This window comes from Notamacropus eugenii, chromosome 1, assembly GCF_028372415.1.
Source record: "Notamacropus eugenii isolate mMacEug1 chromosome 1, mMacEug1.pri_v2, whole genome shotgun sequence".
Classification (NCBI taxonomy): Eukaryota; Metazoa; Chordata; class Mammalia; order Diprotodontia; family Macropodidae; genus Notamacropus; species Notamacropus eugenii.
Window position 1 is genome coordinate 107,065,758 of NC_092872.1, and position 19,836 is coordinate 107,085,593.

General features: G+C 37.3%; 1 protein-coding gene across 2 annotated transcripts in view; it reads left to right on the top strand.

Moving 5' to 3' along the window:
• The window catches only part of DCP2 (decapping mRNA 2), a 61,995-nt gene that overhangs the window by 31,622 nt on the left and 10,537 nt on the right, over positions 1 to 19,836 (top strand). The window contains exons 5-8 of one of the 2 annotated variants that reach the window (XM_072611691.1): positions 4,358 to 4,510; positions 4,713 to 4,825; positions 4,909 to 5,016; positions 18,407 to 18,542. In XM_072611691.1, coding sequence (XP_072467792.1) covers positions 4,358 to 4,510; positions 4,713 to 4,825; positions 4,909 to 5,016; positions 18,407 to 18,542 — 510 coding nt within the window. The remainder of the gene's footprint in view (positions 1 to 4,357; positions 4,511 to 4,712; positions 4,826 to 4,908; positions 5,017 to 18,406; positions 18,543 to 19,836) is intronic. The other variant, XM_072611700.1, reaches the window with a different exon arrangement.

Here is a 19,836-nt window from a genome sequence, read left to right on the forward strand (position 1 = left end):
AACAATTAATTCCAATACCATATAAACTTAGGGAAAATAGGCAAAGGGATCCTATCAAATTCCTTTTATGACATAAATATGCTGCTGATAGCTAATCCAGGAAGAGCCAAAACAAAGAACAAGGAAATCAGTGTCACTGGGTCTAACAGTGGGAAGTAAGATATGAAAATACTGGAAAGATAGGAGGGGGCTAGGTTATGAATAACTTTAAATGCCAGTCAGAGTTTTTGTGTTTGATCATGGAAGCAATTGGAAGCCACAGGAGTTCATTGAGTAGGGAAATGACATGGTTAGACTAGTGTCAGACCTAAAGGAAAGCCACTTTGGTGGCTGAATGGAGGATAGATTGGAGTGAGGAGAGTCTTCAGGTAGTCACACCAACCAGCAGGAATTAGTCCAGGTGTGAAGTGATAGGGGTGTGTGCCACAGGGGTGGCAGTGTCAGCGTAGAGAAGGGGGCATGTAGGAGAAATTATGCCAAGATGAAGTCGACAAGCCTTGGTAACACATTGGCTGTGGAAGGTGAGAGATAGTGAGGAAACCAGGTTTACTCTTAGGTTGTGAGCCTGAGGAACTAGGAGGATGGCATCGCCCTGGACAATAATAGGATAAGGAGAATATTTAGAGGTAATGAAAGTGTTGAGTTTAAGGTATCTCCTGGACATCCTGTTAAAGATGTCTGAAACACAATTGGAGATATGAAATTGGAGGTCAACAGAGAGGCTGAGGCAGAACAGATTTTATGCCCTGGGACATTTTTTTCTAAAGGTACTGTGGCTTGCTGAAAAATATGTATTCTTTAATCCTACAATAGCAATATGTATTTTTGCCACTTGGTGGTACTGTTGTATCTTTTGAATTGAACCAGTTGATTTTTCAGCTCAGTAAGCAAACTTTTATGGAATTATAGATCTAGAGCTGGAGAGTAATATAGTTCATTCTGTAGTTTAGGAAGCTGAGGCCCAGTGAGGTTAAGTGAACTCACACTTCTTGAAGTAGTGGCAGAAGTGCGATTTGAATCCTGGTTCTCAGACTTCTGAGCCATTGCTCTTTCCAGTCCACTGTACAGCTCAATTGCTGGGGACATGTATTTGGGACTGGAAGGGACTTTGGAGGTTATCTAGTTCAATTCACTCCTTTTACAGCTGAAAAAGTTGAGGCCTAGAGAGATTAAATAATTTTTCCCAAGAATATGTAAGTAGAATTTCTTGGTAGTTTTTAGTTGTATTGTTTTTATTCCTTATGTACTTTAACAGTAATCGAATTTGGATGTTAAGTACCCCTATGACGTATATTTTGATTCCACAGCACTTTGTTTTTTATAAGAAGTAGCTTGTCTAGTGGATGGACTTAGAGTCAGGAACATTTGTCATCAAATTCTGCCTCATACTTACTAAATGTGTGACTTTGGGCAAGTCATTACCTCTGTACCTCAGTTTTCTTATTTGTAAAATGTGGGGGGTTGGACTCCATAGCCTTTAAGTTCCTTCAAGCTCTGAATCTCTTACCCTGTTATCCTTTCGTCTTTTGCCTTCTTTTATGGCATGGATTTTTCTTACCTTAATTTGGGCTTTTTGTCATTTTTATTTGACTGTTTATATTATACTGTAGTTTTGTTACTGCAATTACTGAAGTAGCATTTCAGTTGGAAAATTCAAAGATTATTCAGTTATGATTAATTGCCCAACAGAGTCTGCTTCAGCATTCCAGCCCAAAAGACAAAAGAATCCCAGGAAAGCTTGGAATTCTAGAATGGTTGAGAAGATAGGGTTCATGGGTATAAAACTTTAGTACTTCCATCCTTACTGATCTTCTTGCTTCATCTTTGTTGTTTAAGAATGGACACCAGTGTTTATTGACATGTCTAGAATAATTTTTTATGATTTATTACACATTATATGTCTTAGCAACATAGTGAGTTAAAATACAAGTGATGTCTACTTCAAATCCCCTATACTTAGTACATTATTTTGTTCAATAAATATTTCTCATTCATTCTCAATAACAGTAATATCAACAAACAGTTCATTGAAATGATTTTTTTTTTAGTAGTAGGATGATGTAGTGTATTTTCATAGTTCTTTTTTAGCTGTTTGGTTCAGTTTCTCAGTTTTAATTCAGTCATTGCATAACAATGAATTATGTTGCAATAAATGTGTATGACATGCCTTGTTTTTTAAAATACTTAATCTGCCTCTTACACTCCCTTCTTCTTTCCCGCTCCTCCAACAAATAAAAAATAAAAACCCAAAAATGAAGCTTTTAATACATAGCTGCATAGTCTGGCAAAACAAATTCCTACATTGGCCATGTCTAAAAATGTGTCACTTTATGCCATGTTTCATCTTTGTTCTTTTGGACTCATGATTTATCATTGAGTTGATTAGAATTTTAAAGTCTTACAAAGATGTTTTTCTCTATGATATTGTATAAATTGTTTCAGTATTACTTCTTCAACTTTGTATCAGTTCTTAGAGGTTTATCTGGTTTCCTCTGAAACAGTTCATTGTCATCATTTTTACAGCATAATAATATTCCATTACATTCATATGTCATAATTAGCTATCCCAGTAGGGCACATACTTAGTTTCCATTTGGGGGTTATTAACAAAAAGCTGCTATAAGTATTCCAGAGGCATACAAATATATAAATACAGTTATCCCTTCAACATTGTGACTTTCCCCATTATGGTTTTGATATATCATGGACTGGCATGAGAAATTACTGTAAATGGGAATTTGGGGGGAGAGTTTTACAGAAGCTACATGCAACAAGACAGCATGCAAAGACCAGCAGATGGCACAGAAAAAGTTTAGAAACTCAGAAATGCATGAAATATATGCCTGTGACCTAATTCTTAACTCAAATTTTTTAGTAAGGTACTATAAACACCTCATAAGAGAAAAAAAATTCAGACTTCTTCTCTGGTCTGAAGGAAGGGCCAAAAAATTTTATTCAGATTTTCCAGATCACAGCAGTACCACATGCCTAACTTACCCCCCATCCCATGATGGAGAAGGAATAATTATTCTAGAGGCAGTGGGTGGGATAGTGGATAGAACACTTAATAAAACATTTAATTTTTAAAAATCAAGGAATTTAATAGAATAACCAAGTTAGATACTGCACATGAAACATAAGTGAAATAAACATGAACAATTAACTGAAATTGTACAGATTTACTCATAAGTCCTTGAAGAATAGAAAGGATGAAGTATCCTTTAGCAAGTCCTCAGAATTTAGAAGCTTCAGTGACTAGTCCTGCAAGTAATGCAGGAGGACACAGGAGGACATTGACCAGAAAACAGAATGGATTATGTTTATTTATAAAGCTGTTTGTCTTCACTTGATTCTCCCAACCATTTCACGGTGTAGCTATATAGATCAAGTGCATGTATTTCTCCTATACTTTCTCTTTCCCTCGGGCTCGATTTCCTCTTCTCTAAAATGATAATATCCCCTTCATGGGATTGTTATACGTATCAAATGAGATAATATGTAAAGTACCCTGCAAACCTTAATGTTTTATAGGTGGAAATTGTTAATATTCTCACCTGTTTGTTTCATGGATCAGTGTCATAAAGAGCTTGTGATTTTATAGGTTTTAATTCAGATTTGATGTTCATCTAGTGATAAATCTGCAAATAAGAGATTTAATAACTTAAGATCAGCAAAAATTATGCTTCAGCTTCAAAGGATGTTGGGACTCAGCTTAGAAAACACACAATGAGTGTTTTATTTAGGCAAGTGGAGAAGGGAAGGGAAAGAATGAATTGTTTAGTCGTTTTCAGTTGTGTCCAACTCTTTGTGACCCTTTTTGAGATTTTTCTTGGAAAAGATATGGTTTGGCATTTCTTCTCCAGCTCATTTTGGAGATGAGAAAACTGAGGCAAACAGGATTAAATGACTTGCCCAGGTCATTCAGGGTCATCCAGTCTGAGGCCTTATTTAAACTCAGGTCATCCTGACTTGAAGCTCAGCACTCTGTCCACTGCGCTATCTACCTATCCCTAGAGTGAATGCATAGCCATAATAGTGGCTTCTGCAGTAGACCATGTAAGGGAGAAGTGATAGCCCAGATTTTGAGGAAGCTCCAGCTCCTGGTGAATTCATAATGTGTTTTTAGAGTAGCTTTGTACACTGGTTGAGCACTGCTATGTAGTGTTATTTAAATATATCCTGATCCAGTCACTGTAAATCTACAGGTTCAAGTATGAATTCGAAGGTGAAGTGAAAAAGACTTTATTAAAAACATTATGTAGGTATTTTATAGTAATGACTTGTTTATAAAATGAATACATTTTTACAAAATATGTTGTGGTTGAATTTAAATATTTCTAAATTTTTTAACTTTTAGGTATTTGAAGAAACTGGTTTTGATATCAGAGATTACATTTGCAAGGATGATTACATTGAACTGAGAATCAATGACCAACTAGCTCGTTTGTACATCATCCCAGGAATTCCAAAGGATACAAAATTCAATCCCAAAACCAGAAGAGAGATTCGGGTATATAGCAAGTGAAAATATTTATGTGTTTCTACCAAATGCCAGTGCTTTTTTTTTTTTTTGGTACAGAGTAGTTAAAAAAAATAGAGTACAGGATTACTTTTATATAAAGATTAGCAAACTCTAGGTTGGTACTGCTACTTCTTCAATCTCAGCTGTATTTGACTTATTAAAAAAAGGAATTTTTTTTACTCTCTTTCAGAATATTGATTGGTTCTCAATTGAGAAATTACCTTGCCATAGAAATGACATGACCCCAAAGTCAAAACTTGGTTTGGCACCTAACAAGTTCTTCATGGCCATTCCCTTTATCAAGTATGTTTTTGGTATTTAAAATATAGGCTTTACATGCTATAATTCTAATAATTGAAAGATAAAAGCTACAATTATTTTCACAGACCACTAAGGGATTGGATCTCTCGAAGGTTTGGGGATTCCTCAGACAGTGATAATGGATTTTCATCAGCCAGTGGGACACCAGCTAAACCTAGTGTGGAGAAAATGAGGTAAGGAAGCATATTTTTATGACTCTTGCTTTCTGGTAGTTTAAAATTTGTTGTTGTTTGGTTGTTTTAGTCATGTTCAACTTTTTGTGACTTAGCACCACTTGGAGTGGTTTGCCATTTCATTTTTCAGTCCATTTTACAGTTGAGGGACTGAGACAAACAGGGTGAAGTAACTGGACCAGGATCACACAGCTAGTAAGTGTCTGAGGCTGGATTTGAACTCAGGATGGTGAGTCTTCCTGACTCCAGGCCCAGCACTGTATCTATTGATTGTACTTTTATGACTAGAAAAATATTCCTTGAGTTTTCTCTAACATTATTATAAAAGAGTTGCTGAAGTCTTTGATGAGATTATTAAGATTAATTGTAGATTTTAGGCATGTTTTGAGTGTGGCAAATTTAAGATGATCCCTTTAAGATGAAAAGATGCAGTTAGGAAATGAAATATTTCCTTCTTTCTCATTTCCTGAGGTTCTGTTCACATGGTAATAGGTAGAACACAAATGTATTTGATTCAGATAGTAAAAAACATAATGTTCTACTCTTGTTTTCCAAGTTCATATTAGCTAACAAAAGATTTGATTTAACTTGGGATTTTACTATTTCTCAAACTGAAGTTTTAGCCTACTTTCTCATTCTAATTAGTCTAGGTTCAGTAATACCTGAATCATAAGGTATACCTGTAGTACCTGAACCGTAAACTGCTTCATAAGGAATCCTTTGATAATGTCTTTTGTCCTCCACAGCATCTAGTACATTTTTTATCATGGTCTATATTTCCTTTTGCCTAATTTTGAAAAGTATTCTTTATGGTAAAGGAATTTTGTATAATTTGTATTGGTTTTTACAGGGGAGGAAACTAAAAGAATTTCAGGATTCCAGAGAAGATGTCTTTCTTCTAACGTAAAAGCTTAAAGATGCTTATCTCTGATTTTTAAATCCAAAAATGTTTTGGTTGTGAAAATATAAGTTCCTCTCTGCCAGCAGAGCTGAGTTAGTTGGCAATGATGTGGGGAATACATCACTAAAATGTATTTTAGAAATATAAAGAATTAAATGAACTGGCACCTTCATTTAAATGCATGGTGTTAGTAATAAAGAAAGAAAAGTGTGATGAAGTGATTTAAAAAAATTAGATAAAATGTCATAATGAATTTCACAAGACATCCATATCATCTTATTGGAGTAGAATTCTGTTTAAAATGAATATTTTTCTGCTTTGTAATATAGTTGAAATCTGATACTTCTAGGTCAACTTTCATCACATTTATTTTCATTGATTACCTTGATCTTTTGTTGTTGCAGATGAATTTTGTTAATTTTTTTTTAGCTAAATAGAAAAATTCTTTGGTAGTTTGATTAGTAAACTGATTAAGTAAATTAGTTTAGGTAAAATTGCCATTTTGATTGGTTTTCAGCCTCCCCGTGAGTAATTAATGTTTTCCAGTTGTTTAGATCTGTCTTTATTTGTGGGAAAGGAGATTGTCTTGACATAATTCCCGGGTTTGTCTTGGCAGATGGATACCCAAATATTTTATATTGAAATTTTTCCTTTGATTTCTTCCTGCTAGGTTATTGGTGATGGAGAAATGCTGATAATTTATGTACATCTATTTCATATCCTGCAACTTGGCTAAAGTTGTTAATTGTTTTAGCTAGCTTTTCAGTTGATTGTCTAGAGTTCCCTAAGTATACCTTGATATTGACTGCAGAAAGTGATGGTTTTGTTTCCCCATTGACGTTCTGATTCCTCGGATTTCTCTTTCTTCTCTTGTTGCTACAACTAAAATTTCTAATACAATATTGAGTAATAGTTGTATAACAGACATCCTTGAATCCCCTCTGATCTTACTGAGAAGACTTTTTGAGAAGTCTTTACTCCTTACAGATAATGCTTGCTCTTGGTTATAGACAGATAATATTTTATCACTTTGAGAAAGGTGCCATTTTTTCCCTTTACTTTCTAGGTTGGTTTGTTTGTTTTTTAAATAGGAATGGCTGTTCCATTGTGTCCAGAGCTTTTTCTGCATCTTTGGAGATCATCATGTTCTTTTTATTGGTTATGTTAGCTCTGGTTAATTATGTTTAGAGTTTCCTAATATTGAACCTGGTTTACTGGTAGAAATCCCAGCTAGTCATACACATGTCCTTGCTAGTATGGAACACTTTGGCATCAGCATTCATTCATGTCGGTAGTTTCCTTTCTGTGTTTTTGCTGTTCCTCGTTCATGTATCAGCACTATATTTAAAGGAATTTGGCAGGACTCCTTCTTTGCCTATTTTTCCAGATAGCGTATATGGCATTGGAATGAATTGTTCTTTAAATGACTGGTAGAATTTATTTTGTGAATCTGTCTGCTCCTGGAGATTTTTCTTAAGGAGCTAATTTATGGCTAGTTCAGTTTCCCCATCTAAGGTAGGGTTATTTAAGTATTCTGTTTCCTCTTCTATTAATCTGGAAAATTTACATTTTTGTAAATATTCCTTTCACTTAGATTGTAGGATTTATTGGCATAAACTTGGTAAAAAAAAACTCTTAAGAATTGCCTGAATTTCCTCTTCACTGGTGGTAAATTCACCCTTTTCACTTTTGACCCTGGCAATTGGTTTTCTTTCTTTTTACAGTGTAATTAACCCAAAACAAAAAAAAAAGGAAAAAAATTCAGTTCACCGATCAGTGGTTTATGTTTCATTATTGACTTTTTTCCCCCATAAAACTAGCTCCTAGCTTTATTTATTAGTTCTACAGCCTTCTGACTTTGAATCTAATTAATCTCTCTTTTGATTTTCAAGATTTCCAATTTTGTGTTTAATTTGATATTTTCAGTTTGTTCTTTTTCTAATTTTTTAATTGCATACCCAATTCATTAATCTGCATTTTTTCTATTTCATTGATATAAGTGTTTAGAGAGAGAAATTTTCTTTTAAGTATTGCTTTGGTTACTTCCCATAAATTTTCATGTTATCTTATTGTTCTCATTATCTTTAATGAAATTATTGATTGTTTCTATGATTTTTTTTCTTTGACCCACTCTTTCTTGAGATTAAATTATTTAGTTTTCAGTTAATTTTAAATTTATATTTCCTTGGCCCTTTGTTGAATGTAATTTCTAGTCCAGTATGTCTGAAAAGGATGCATTGAATAGTTCTGCTTTTTTGCATTTGATTGTGATGTTTTAATGCCCTAATACATGGTTAATTTTTGTGAAAGTGCCAGAAATCTATCATATCTAACTTCTTTTAAAATTCTCTTTAATTTCTTTCATCTTTATTTTATGACTAAATTTATCTACTTCTGAGAAGGGAAAGTTTAATTCCCTCAGTAGTGTCTTATTATTTCTTCCTATAACTCATTTAACTTTTACTTTAAAAATTTGGATGTCATACCAATTTGTTGCATATGTTTAGTACTGATACTATTACATTGTCTGTGGCTTATGTCTTTTAATTAAGTCTATTTTTGTTTTGCTTTGTCTGAGATCATGATTCCTGCCTCTACTTTTTTTAACCTGAGCTGAAGCATAATAGATTCTGCTCCACCTTCTTATTTTCATTCTCTGTTTCAAATGTTTTTCTTGTAAGCAACATATTGTTGGATTCTGGTTTTTAATCCATCTTGCTATCTGCTTCTGTTTGATGAGTATATCCCATTCACACTCACAGTTACAATTACTATGTATTTCCCTCCATCCTATTTTCCCCTGTTTGTCCTTCTCTCTCTTTTTTGCCCTGTCCCTTTTCAAAAGTGTGTTTTTCTTTTGACCCCTCCCTCCCTTAATCTTCCCCTTCCCTTTCTCTTATCCCCTTTCCCACTTACTTCCCTGTAGGGTAAGATATATTTCTGTACCCAACTGAGTATGTATATTATTCCCACTTTGAACCACTACCCCAATGTCACAATTAAAAGTTGTTTGGAAGGGGATGTTGGAAGAGTTCAGGTGAGTTCCTGCCTTTACTCTGCCACCTGGCTCTGCCCCTCACTCTTTACTTTAACCACAGTGACAGAGGATCACTTTTGATTATTAAAAAAAATTTTTTTTGCCATTTTAAAAATCTTTTAAGTTCTTTTTGGGATTCTTGTTGGGCATTTAGTTCTTTAGCTGAATTTTATCTTTTGAGGCTTCATTATAGATGCTGTCACATTTTTGCCTTCTTCCGAGTTTGTGACTTGAGCTTCCTTGCCATCATAGTAGCTTTTTATGGTTGAGATTCTTGTTTTGTTGTTTGCTCATTTTCCCACCTATTTCATGATTTTGAGCTTTATGTTAGAGTTGGGCTCACCTCACCTTTGAGGGGGGGTTGGGATAGGGGTGATCGTTGTCCCAAGTTCTGGCTTTTTTGCCCTGGTGTTCTTATAGCTAGTTCTGGTGGTATGATCTGGGCAGAGATGTAGTCACTGCTCTGTGTTCTTATCTTGGAAGACCCTCTGTTCTCTTGCAACCACTAGTGCCAGTGCTCTTCCCTTTGCCTTTGAAGGGACCCTACTCCTCTGTGACTACAGACTCTTCTCCCTGTCTAGGAACTGTGATCTAGAACTGGGTAGTGGACAGTGCTGAGCCCAGGGACTACACAGGGGGTCCCTGTAATCTCTTTCTGACTACTTGTCCTACCATCTCTCAGTAGTGATAGCTCTCAGAACTGTTGCTGCTGCAGTCCCTGCTGCCACAAGCTCCAAGACCCCACAGCTGATGTTTTGCTGTGCTGAGCTGGAGCAGTCCAGCCTCCACCTGAGTGTCACAAACTTCTCCTTCCAAACTCCTACATGGTATGGGATTGTTAATCCTGACTTCTTGTTGGGTAGTTCAGTTTGATGAGTAATTTTACTCTTTTTGTTTTAAATTTTACTTTATTTTTCCCCAATTACATGTAAAACCAATTTTTAACATCTTTTTCTTTTTTTTAGATTTTTGAGTTCAAATTCTCTCCCTCCTCTTCCTTCTTGAAAAGGCAGGCAATTTGGTATAGATTAAATATGTGCAGTTATGCAGAACTTATTGCAATATTAACCATGTTGTGAAAGAAAACAGACCAAAAAAAACCAGCCCCAAGAAAAACAAAAAAGTTAAAAAAAAAAGTATTTTTTTGATCGCCATTCAGGCTCCCATCAGTTCTTTCTTGGGGCAGGGGACAGAGGGGCTAGCACTTTTTTACCATCAGTCCTTTAGAATTGCCTTAGATTGTTCTATTGCTGGGAAAAGCTTGATTGTGTAGTTGATCATTGTATAGTATTGTTGATACTATGTGTCATGTTTTCGTGGTTTTGCTCACTTCACTTTGCATCAGTAATCTTCCAAGGTTTTTCGGAAAGCATGCTGCTTGTCATCTCATATAGCACAAGAGTAATCCTTCACAAGCATACACCACAACTTGTTCAGCCATTTCCCAGTTGATGGACATCTTCTCAGTTTCCAGTTCTTTGCTACTACAAAAAGAGCTGCTGTAAAAATTTTTGTATGTATAGGTCTTTTCCTTTTTCTTTGATTGCTTGGGAATATGGACCTTGTAGTGGTATTGCTGGATCAAAGGATTTTATAGCCTGTTGAGCATAGTACCAAGTTGCTCTCCAAAATGGTTGGATCAGTTCATAACTCCACCAATCGTGCATTAGTGTACCAATTTTTCCATATCCCCTCCAGCATTTGTAATTTTCCTTTTCTGTCGTATTAGCTAATCTGATAGGTGTGAGATGGTACCTCAGAGTTATTTTAATTTGCATTTATATAATCAGTGATTTTCAGCATTTTATCATATGACTATAGATTGCTTTAATTTAAGTTTCAAAAAACTAACTGTTCATATTCTTTGATCATTCAACAGTTGGGGAATGACCATTGACAAGTTATTTTAAAGTTGTTTGCAGGGGAATGATGAGAGTTTGACTTGAAGTCACTATTGTTTGTGCTTCCTTTCCTCTGCCGTCATGGTTCCCCATCTAACTTAAGTTAGCTATGTTTTTAAAAATGTCCTTTTTAAAGGATATGTCACTTTGGGGGTACCTACTGTAATGATCACATTTTGATCTTAAAGGATTCTAGTGCAATCTGATGATTAAGTAGCATCTTTTCCAAATAGATTTTAATGTGTTGAAGAAGGTTGTTTTCTACTTTTTGAGCCTACAGACTACAGTTTCTGATATTATATTCAAAGGATGTGACAGGATTCTCTTTAAAAGAGAGGTTCTTAACTTAGGACCTCTGAACTTTAATAAAATTTTGATAATTTTATTTCAGTGTAACTGATTTGTTTTGTATTTCTGCGTATATGATTTTATACATTTAATAGGCCTCACCAAACTGCCAGAGAAGTCTGTGATACAAAATACATTAATAAAACCCTTTTCTAGAGAGAAATGTGGCTATAATTCTAAAGCAGTTTTTAAAGTAGTACTTTTCATATATTGTAATTTATTGTAATAATATAGTTCTCTGGAACAATGCTTTAGGCTAACGTTTGCTGAAATGACATAATTCATGTTGTCTAATCTTACATAAAGCCACAAATTTGGATTTCTTGAGGTACCTTACCTCGTTTACACAGCTCATTGTTCTGGCATTCTTTCTTTTTACCCTAATGTAAATAAAAACTACTTTGAAACTACTGAGGACTGGAACTCTGATGAAAGCAACAAACTACAGTGACTTCAGAAAACGGTGATGAAACAACAGACAGGCAATCTTTTATTGATCTGTTTCATTATAAGACATTGTCAGTGTTTGGAGGTAAAGGTTACAAGGTACTCCTTCCCGCTCCCCCCAAAAAGATACCTGGCATCAGTGAAACCTGTTAAAGTGCACAGAACAAAACAAAACAAATATAGAAGAGGATAAGGGAAGTCACAAGCAAACAGAGCAATTTTGTTACTACCTTGTGAAAGTGTGTGTGAATATATGTATAGAGATATTTCTTTAAAAGTGTACATAGCAGTTTACAGTTTCTTATGTAGCCCACTTGTTCTTTGTATACTGATTAAATTTTCTATCAAAAAGGAATGTTTTTAAAGTAGTAGAACTAATGCAACTAGAATAAAAAGAAAAGATACAATGTATGGAAAAAAAATCTTTGTATTAAACATCTCTAATAAAAGTTTGACAACCAAAAATCTAAAGGAATAAAGTATAAGATTAAAAGAGATTCCCAACATCAAGTGGTCTGAAAATATAGTTTTCAAAAGTAGAAATACAAATTAACATCAACCATCTGAAAATCTGTTCAAAATAACTAATAATCACAGAAGTACAAATTGAAATAACTCAGGTGTCACCTAATATTTATCAAATTGCCAAAAATAGTAAAAGGTAGAAAAAAAGTCAGTTCTGGAAGGGCTGTGAGAAGATACAATTACAAAATTTTGAGAGTTAGAAGGGACTTTAGTGTCCATTTATTTAGTCCAACTCATACCTGAACAGAATCTCCTCTCTGATATACCCAAAAAGAACTCCAAGAAAGAATAACCTACCACTTCTTAAAGTAACTTGTGTTATTTTTGACAACTCTAATTTTTGAGAAGTTGTTCCTGACATCAAGCCTAAATTTTCCTCATTATAACTTCTGTCAGTTGCTACTGATTCTGCCCTTTTGGTCCAATTTAATCTTACATCTTCTGCCTGATAGCTCTTTATATATTTGAACAGCTTGGCTGTCATGTGCCCCTGAATCTTTTCTTTTCCAGGTCCAGTGATCTTCATATGGTATACCTTCACTATACTGGACAGGGATATTAAGTCACTGCTTGTGAAGTTGTGAGTTCATCTAATCATTCTGAAAACAAACTTGGAATTATCACAGAAAAACGACTAAACTGTTCATCTTCTTTGATCCAGAGATTCCACTGTTGAGGTTATCTCAAAAAAGGTTATTGACAGCAAGAAAAGATTACATGTACAAAAATATTCACAACAGCACTAATTTTAATAGCTGATAGATGGGGATAAACTATGTGCCTAATAATAGAGGAATAGCAAAAATATGGCATCTGAATATGAGTAGATTTATTTTTGTGCCGTAAAGTACCGTGCACAAGAATTCACAGAAACGTGGGAAAACTTGATTGAATTGATGGAGAACATGGCAGTGGAGGCGAGAGGACAACAGACCACAACAGAGTAAATGAGCACACGGAATGACCATGAAATTTGGGACAATATTTGTACCAGATTAATAAATCTAAAGTGAACATCCTTTCTGTCCGAAATTGATGAACTATCAAAAAGTAAGAGTGGTATATAGAACATTGAGATTTTTTTAGGTATTCTTTTTTTTTTTTTTTTTTACATTTATTTTCACACAATTTTGGGTTACAAATTTTCTCCCCTTTTATCCCCTCCCCCCCCCAAACCCAAGCATTCTAATTGCCCCTGTGACCTATCTGCTCTCTCCTCTATCCTCCCTCCCTGCCCTTGTCTCCGTCTTCTCTTTTGTCTTGTAGGACCAGATAGCTTACTTGACCCCTTAACCTGTATTTCTTGTTACCCAGTGGTAAGAACATTACATTTGGTCCTAACACTTTGAGTTCTAACCTCCTTAGCTCCCTCCCTCTCCACCCCTTCCCCTTGAAAGACAGGCAATTCAATATAGGCCATATCTGTTTAGTTTTGCAAATGATTTCCATACTAGTTGTGTTGTATAGGACTAATTATATTTCCCTCCTTCCTATCCTGTCCCCCTTTACTTCTATTTTCTTATGGTCCTTTCCCTCCCCATGAGTGTCGACCTCGTATTGCATTCTCCTCCCCATGCCCTCCCCTCCATCCTCCCCCCCACCCTGCTTGTGCCCCTGTCCCCCACTCTCCTGTATAATGAGATAAGTTTTCCTATCAAAATGAGTGTGCATTATATTCTTTCCTTTAGTGGAATGTGATGAGAGTAGACCTCATGTTTTTCTCTTGCCTCCCCTCTTTATCCCACCACTAATAAGTCTTTTGCTTGCCTCTTTTATGAGAGATAATTTGCCCCATATAACTTCTCCCTTTCTCCTCCCAATATTTCTCTCTCACTGCTTGATTTCATTTTTTTTTTAATATATGATCCTATCCTCTTCAATTCACTCTGTGCACTCTGTCTCTATGTATGTGTGCGTGTGTGCATGTGTGTGTGTGTGTACTCCCACCCAGTGCCCAGATACTGAAATGTTTCAAGAGTTATAAATATTGTCTTTCCATGTAGGAATGTAAACAGTTCAACTTTAGTAAGTCCCTTATGATTTCTCTTTGCTGTTCGCCTTTTCATGGTTCTCTTCATTCTTGTGTTAGAAAGTCAAATTTTCTTTCCAGCTCTGGTCTTTTCATCAGGAAAATTTGAAAGTCTTCTATTTCATTGAAAGACCATTTTTTCTCCTGAAGTATTATACTCAGTTTTGCTGGGTAGGTGATTCTTGGCTTCAGTCCTAGTTCCTTTGACTTCTGGAATATCCTATTCCATTCCCTTCTATCCCTCAATGTAGAGGGTGCCAGATCTTGTTTCTTTCTAGCTGCTTGCAATATTTTCTCTTTCACCTGGGAATTCTGGAATTTGGCCACAATGCTCCTAGGAGTTTCTCTTTTTGGATCTCTTTCATGCAGTGTTCTGTGGATTCCTTGAATATTTATTTTGCCTTCTGGTTCTAGAATCTCAGGGCAGTTTTCCTTGATAATTTCATGGAAGATGATGTCTAGGCTCTTCTTTTGATCATGGTTTTCAGGTAGTCCCAGAATTTTTACATTGTCTCTCCTGATTCTATTTTCCAGGTCAGTTGTTTTTCCAATAAGATATTTCACATTATCTTCCATTTTTCGAATCTGCGCGGTATATTCTGAGATATCTCTTTCTCGAAAAGTCATTAGCGTCCATCCGTACCATTCCAGTTTTGAGAGATCTATTTTCTTCAGTGAGCTTTTGAATCTCCTTTTCCATTTGGTTAATTCTGCTTTTGAAAGCATTCTTCTCCTCATTGGCCCCTTGCACCTCCCTTACCAGCTGAGTTAGGCTAGTTCTCAAGGTGCCAATTTCTTCAAGATTTTTTTGGTTCTCCTTTAGCAGGGAGCTGATCTGCTTTTCATGCTTCTCCCTCATCCCTCTCATTTCCCTTCCCAGTCTTTCCTCCGCCTCTCTTAACTTGATTTTCAAAATTCCTCTTGAGCTCTTCCATGGCCCGAGCCCATTGGGTGGGCTGGGACACAGAATCCTCGATTTCTGTGTCTTTGCCTGATGGCAAGCATTGTTCCTCCCCATCAGAAAGGAAGGGAGGAAGTGTCTTTTCTCCGATAAAGTACCCTTCAATAGTTTTATTTCTTTTCCCTTTTCTTGGCATTTTCTCCAACCAGTGGCCTGACCTCTGAATGTTCTCCTCACACCCACCTCGCCTCCTGGTCCTCCCAGCCAGCGTTTGGGAACTGAGATTCAAATGCTGCTTCCCGCCTTAGGATTTTTGGCAGGGGCAGGGCTGCTTTTCAGTGTGAGAATTAAGTTCAGGTGGTCAGGGGCAGGGCCGCCTCTCAGGCATAGTTCCCTCTGGGGGGTTTATGCACAGACCTTCCACAATGGATCCAGGCTCCTGCCCGTTTGGGGAGCCCCCGTCCGCAGCTGCCTCTCAGCCCCCACCTCCCGGGGGGGCCCGAGCCTTGGGGGCACCCCACTCTCCTCTCAACCCGCCAAAGAGACTCTCTCACCCACCCCCGTCAGTCACCTGTTGGTGGGGGGGCCCGTGCTGCTGCTGAAGATCCCGCCTCCGGAGCCCTCTCAGATCTGTGCCTCTCGGAGCCGTGGCCGCTGCCTCCGCAGGTCCGGGCTGGGCTCCGCGTCTGCAGCGCGACGGACCTTTTGCGAGAGGTTTGCAGGTCCCTCTGTGGGTGGGGGGACCCGCGTGGCCGCTGGAGATCCTGTCCCTGTAGCCCTCTCGGATCTCCTCCCCTTAGTGTCGCGGCCGCAGCAGGGCCGCACTCTGCTCCCCGTCCCGGCGCCCAGTCCGCGGCGCGAAGGACTCCCAGCGAGAGGTCCGCAGGTCTCTCCGGAGCAGAAATCTCCCTCGCTGCAATACTCCGTGGTCTCTGGGTGCAGAATTCGCCCTGGCTTGGTCCCCTCTAGCCGTTCTGTGGTTTGTGTGTTCGGAGCTATGTGTATGTGCGTCTTTCTACTTCGCCATCTTGGCTCCGCCCCCTTTAGGTATTCTTAATTCACATCTTGGGAATAGACTCTCTGGAGTGTGTCTTGAGTGTCAAGCCTAAATATATTAATAAGATTTTTTTAATAAGAGAAAGTGGTACAGTTTCTCCTAGTCCTCTCCAATTAAGGCTAACATAGATTTATGATAAAACTACAGAAGGAAAATAAATAATCCACTCTTAAGAGTCAAAGACAAAAGCCAAAAAAGTCCTTGCTTTCAAGGAGCTCACATTCTATCAGGGGAGACAAGCGTGTATGTATATACAGAGTAGTTACGAGGCAGTTTTTGAGGAGGAGAAGGATGATAGGCAGCCTTTTTATAGCACTGAAAGGTTTGCACAGCATTATAGATGATTCATATACCTGTTTGCTGTTCTTCATACATGACACTTATCTCCTCACTGTGCATTTGCACTAGCTGTTCCCCTTTCTCCTTCCTTTTAGTTTCCAACTTCCTTGGGCTTCCTTTCAGAAGCAGCTCAAGTCCCATCTTGGGATGCCTTTTTCAGTCACATTTCTGCCCCTCTCTCTGTACCTTCCTTCTGAGATCACCTTCTGTTTACAGCATCTCTGTCTTGTATGTACATAGTTATTTTCATATTGTCTCCTCCATTAGAATGTGAGGTCCTTGAGAGAGGGAATCATGTTTTTATCTTTATATTCCCAAAGCTTAGGATAATGCCTGACATATAGTGTTTAATCAGTGCTTGTTGACTTACTGAGACAATATGATGCTCATAGCAACCCTTTGAAGTAGGTTATTATCCCCTGTTTCTAGATGAGGAAACTCTAGATAAGGGAAGTGACTTGCCCAGGGTCATACAAGCAAATAAATACCTAAGGTAGGATTCAGACTCAGGTCTTCCAGCCTCAAATCCAGTACTTTATCTGCCATGCCAAACTGTTCCTTAGGAAATCAGTGATCAAGAATTGTCTTGTATAGAATCTGGTGATGTTGAACTGAGTCTTGAAGGAAGCCAGAGATTTTAAGGGGCAGAGATGAGGAAGGAGTTCATTCTCATCAGAGTCTGTGAAGGGATTAATGACTTTCATATCAATCAATATGATATGTGTAATGTATATGGTAATAATTTAGATTTCTCAAAGCTGCCTCTTCTGTCTTGGCAGTCAGAAACTTACAGTGCAGCTTGAAATGATCAGTCAGATCCTTGACAGTGCTCTCATAATCACTACATTCCTCTGTCTGTGTACATTAAATGTAGTGAATCAAAGATTGTAGAACCTCTTCCCATCGCAGAACTCTGGTCCTGTGCCCCACCAAGTAATGATCCTCAAAGACTTGAAACATTGCCACTCCCATAAGACTCCAGAATACCTGTATTGCCCTACACTCCTGGGCTGATCTTGGGAAACTACTCAGGCTGTGGAAATGATTTTCCCTTTCCCACTTGTAATTTATGTATATAAACTGTGCCTTTACTCTAGCATGTAGAGCATTCCTCACCCTGAAAGTCATTAAACTGCTACTTGTTTGTGGCACTTATGTCTCTGGCCTGCTTCATGCGGCTCCAGGTATTCACAGGTTAGAGACCTGTCCTGTTGGACTGTATTTAAAGTTCTGTTAACATTAGATATCAAGGGTAAAAGGACAGGGGAAGCTTGGGAACTTTGGAAACCCAAGGGATGGAAAGGTTCTCAGGTTTGTGTATGTGAACAGCTTCAGAAACCAACAGACTGCAACTAAACAATTCTTACACCAAACTGAGCGTTTTTTGTTGTTTTTATTTAGTTGTTTTCAGTCATGTCTGACTCTTCATGACCCTTTTGGGGTTTTCTTGGCAAAGGTACTGGTTTGCTGTTTTCTTCCCTAGCTCATTTAAAGATGAGGAAACTGAAGCAAACAGGGTCTTGCCCAGGGTCACACAGCTACTAAGCGTCTGAGGTCAGATCTGAACCCTGGTCTTCCTGACTCCAGGCCTAGCACTCTTATCTATCCACTATGCTATGAACCTACCCTTGAAGCATGGACCAAAAAAAGAAATTAGATTCTTTTGTGCTTTTTCTCTGAGGACTGAAGTGGGAGCATGTTTTAATTGAATTAAATATTTTTTAAAAAACCTTCTAATTGTAAACTAAATTTAATTGAAAAAATAATTTTTATTAGGTAATTTAAAAAATTCTCTGACCTACTTTTTCTTTCTCTAATTTGCTGTGTATGATAGATTTATATTATATTAAAAATGAGTTTTCCTAACCTGGATTTTCTTTTCTTTTTCTGGTTTGTTGTATATAGTAGATCTAAATTTCGCTACAACCAGCAGTTGTTTCCAGATAGTTCTCCAGGTGACCAGTGGGCAAAGCACAGGCAGTCACAGCAACAGAAGCCGTTTAATAATCATTCTGACATATCTGATCTGTTAAAAACAAAGGTAAGTGGGCAACATTTAAAAGTTTTCAGACCTTTGAAATTTTGACCTTCACAACCCTTTGATTCCTCATCTTATCTGAATTAAGGAACTTAGAAGAAGTAGTGACTTGCCTAGAAAAACTAATATATGTTAGCGGCCTGTTTTTTGTACGGAAGATACGTAATACTTAACTTTTTCATCATTGATATAAATCCAGGACTGGTAAGTAATGGCAAATAACATATTTAGTTTTGATTCATCTATCTGGAGAAAGGTCTCTTCAGAAAATGAGTCAGAAGAGACTTTTTACAAAGGAAGGACAATAAGGACTCATTGGCCCATGTGAAACAATTGAGATATTACTTTCATCCTTCTTTTCATTGCATGGTTCTGCAAGAAGAATAACAGTAGTTAGGGAGTTGATCAAGTGGTCTAGAATTCATTTCAAGAAACATTCATTAAATATTTACTGTATTACTACATATATACTAGTATAAAGAACACTGTAGATGATCTAAGTTGAATAATACACCATCTCTCTCCTTAAGGGAACTTATAAGATATATAAATATTGCTTTAGAGTATAATTAGCCAGTGCTATCCAAAAGTACCCATAAAGTGCTATGTAGACAGAGGGAAGAATTATTTCTGAGCTCAGGGGCTTTAAGGAAGGTAGAGTTGGGTACTTCAGCTGGGCCTTGATGGGGAGGTGGTTAGGATTTTCAGAAACAGTGGTGGGAGAAGGAGGTTATTACTGGCAGAGAAAATAAGGAGAAAAGGACTGGTAGGAAAGCTTAGGATATTTAGGAAATGATGAATTGTTATTGGTTAGAAACCAAATAAAACAAGGCTTGTGAAGAGAGAGACTGGGGGCCTATAGTATAGGGCTTTGGATTCCCAGTTAAAGAATTTGGACATCATTCAGGAGGTAATAAAGAGCCATTAAAGTTTTTTGAATGGATCATTGATAGGGTTAATATTATAACTGAAGAAGAAAATGTTGTGTGGATTTGAATTGGGTGGGGAGGGAATAGAGTGAGGGCTTCTGGTTGGAGGATTCTTGAGGATCTGAAGGTATTGGCCATGATGAGCACCAGTGTAGGAGGTGGTCACTAACTACTTGTAGCCATTTGTCTGAGTTGGTCTGCAGGGTAAGATCATGTATGTAACAGAAAGGTAGTGTCTTCCTTTTACATGGAACAAAGGGTGGTTTATGTAAATATCTAGTCATTATGTTGGTAGGTATTACTGCCAGTCATACTTGTCAACATGCAGACATTTTCAAAACAGGTTTTATCATTATGCCCTGCTCAGG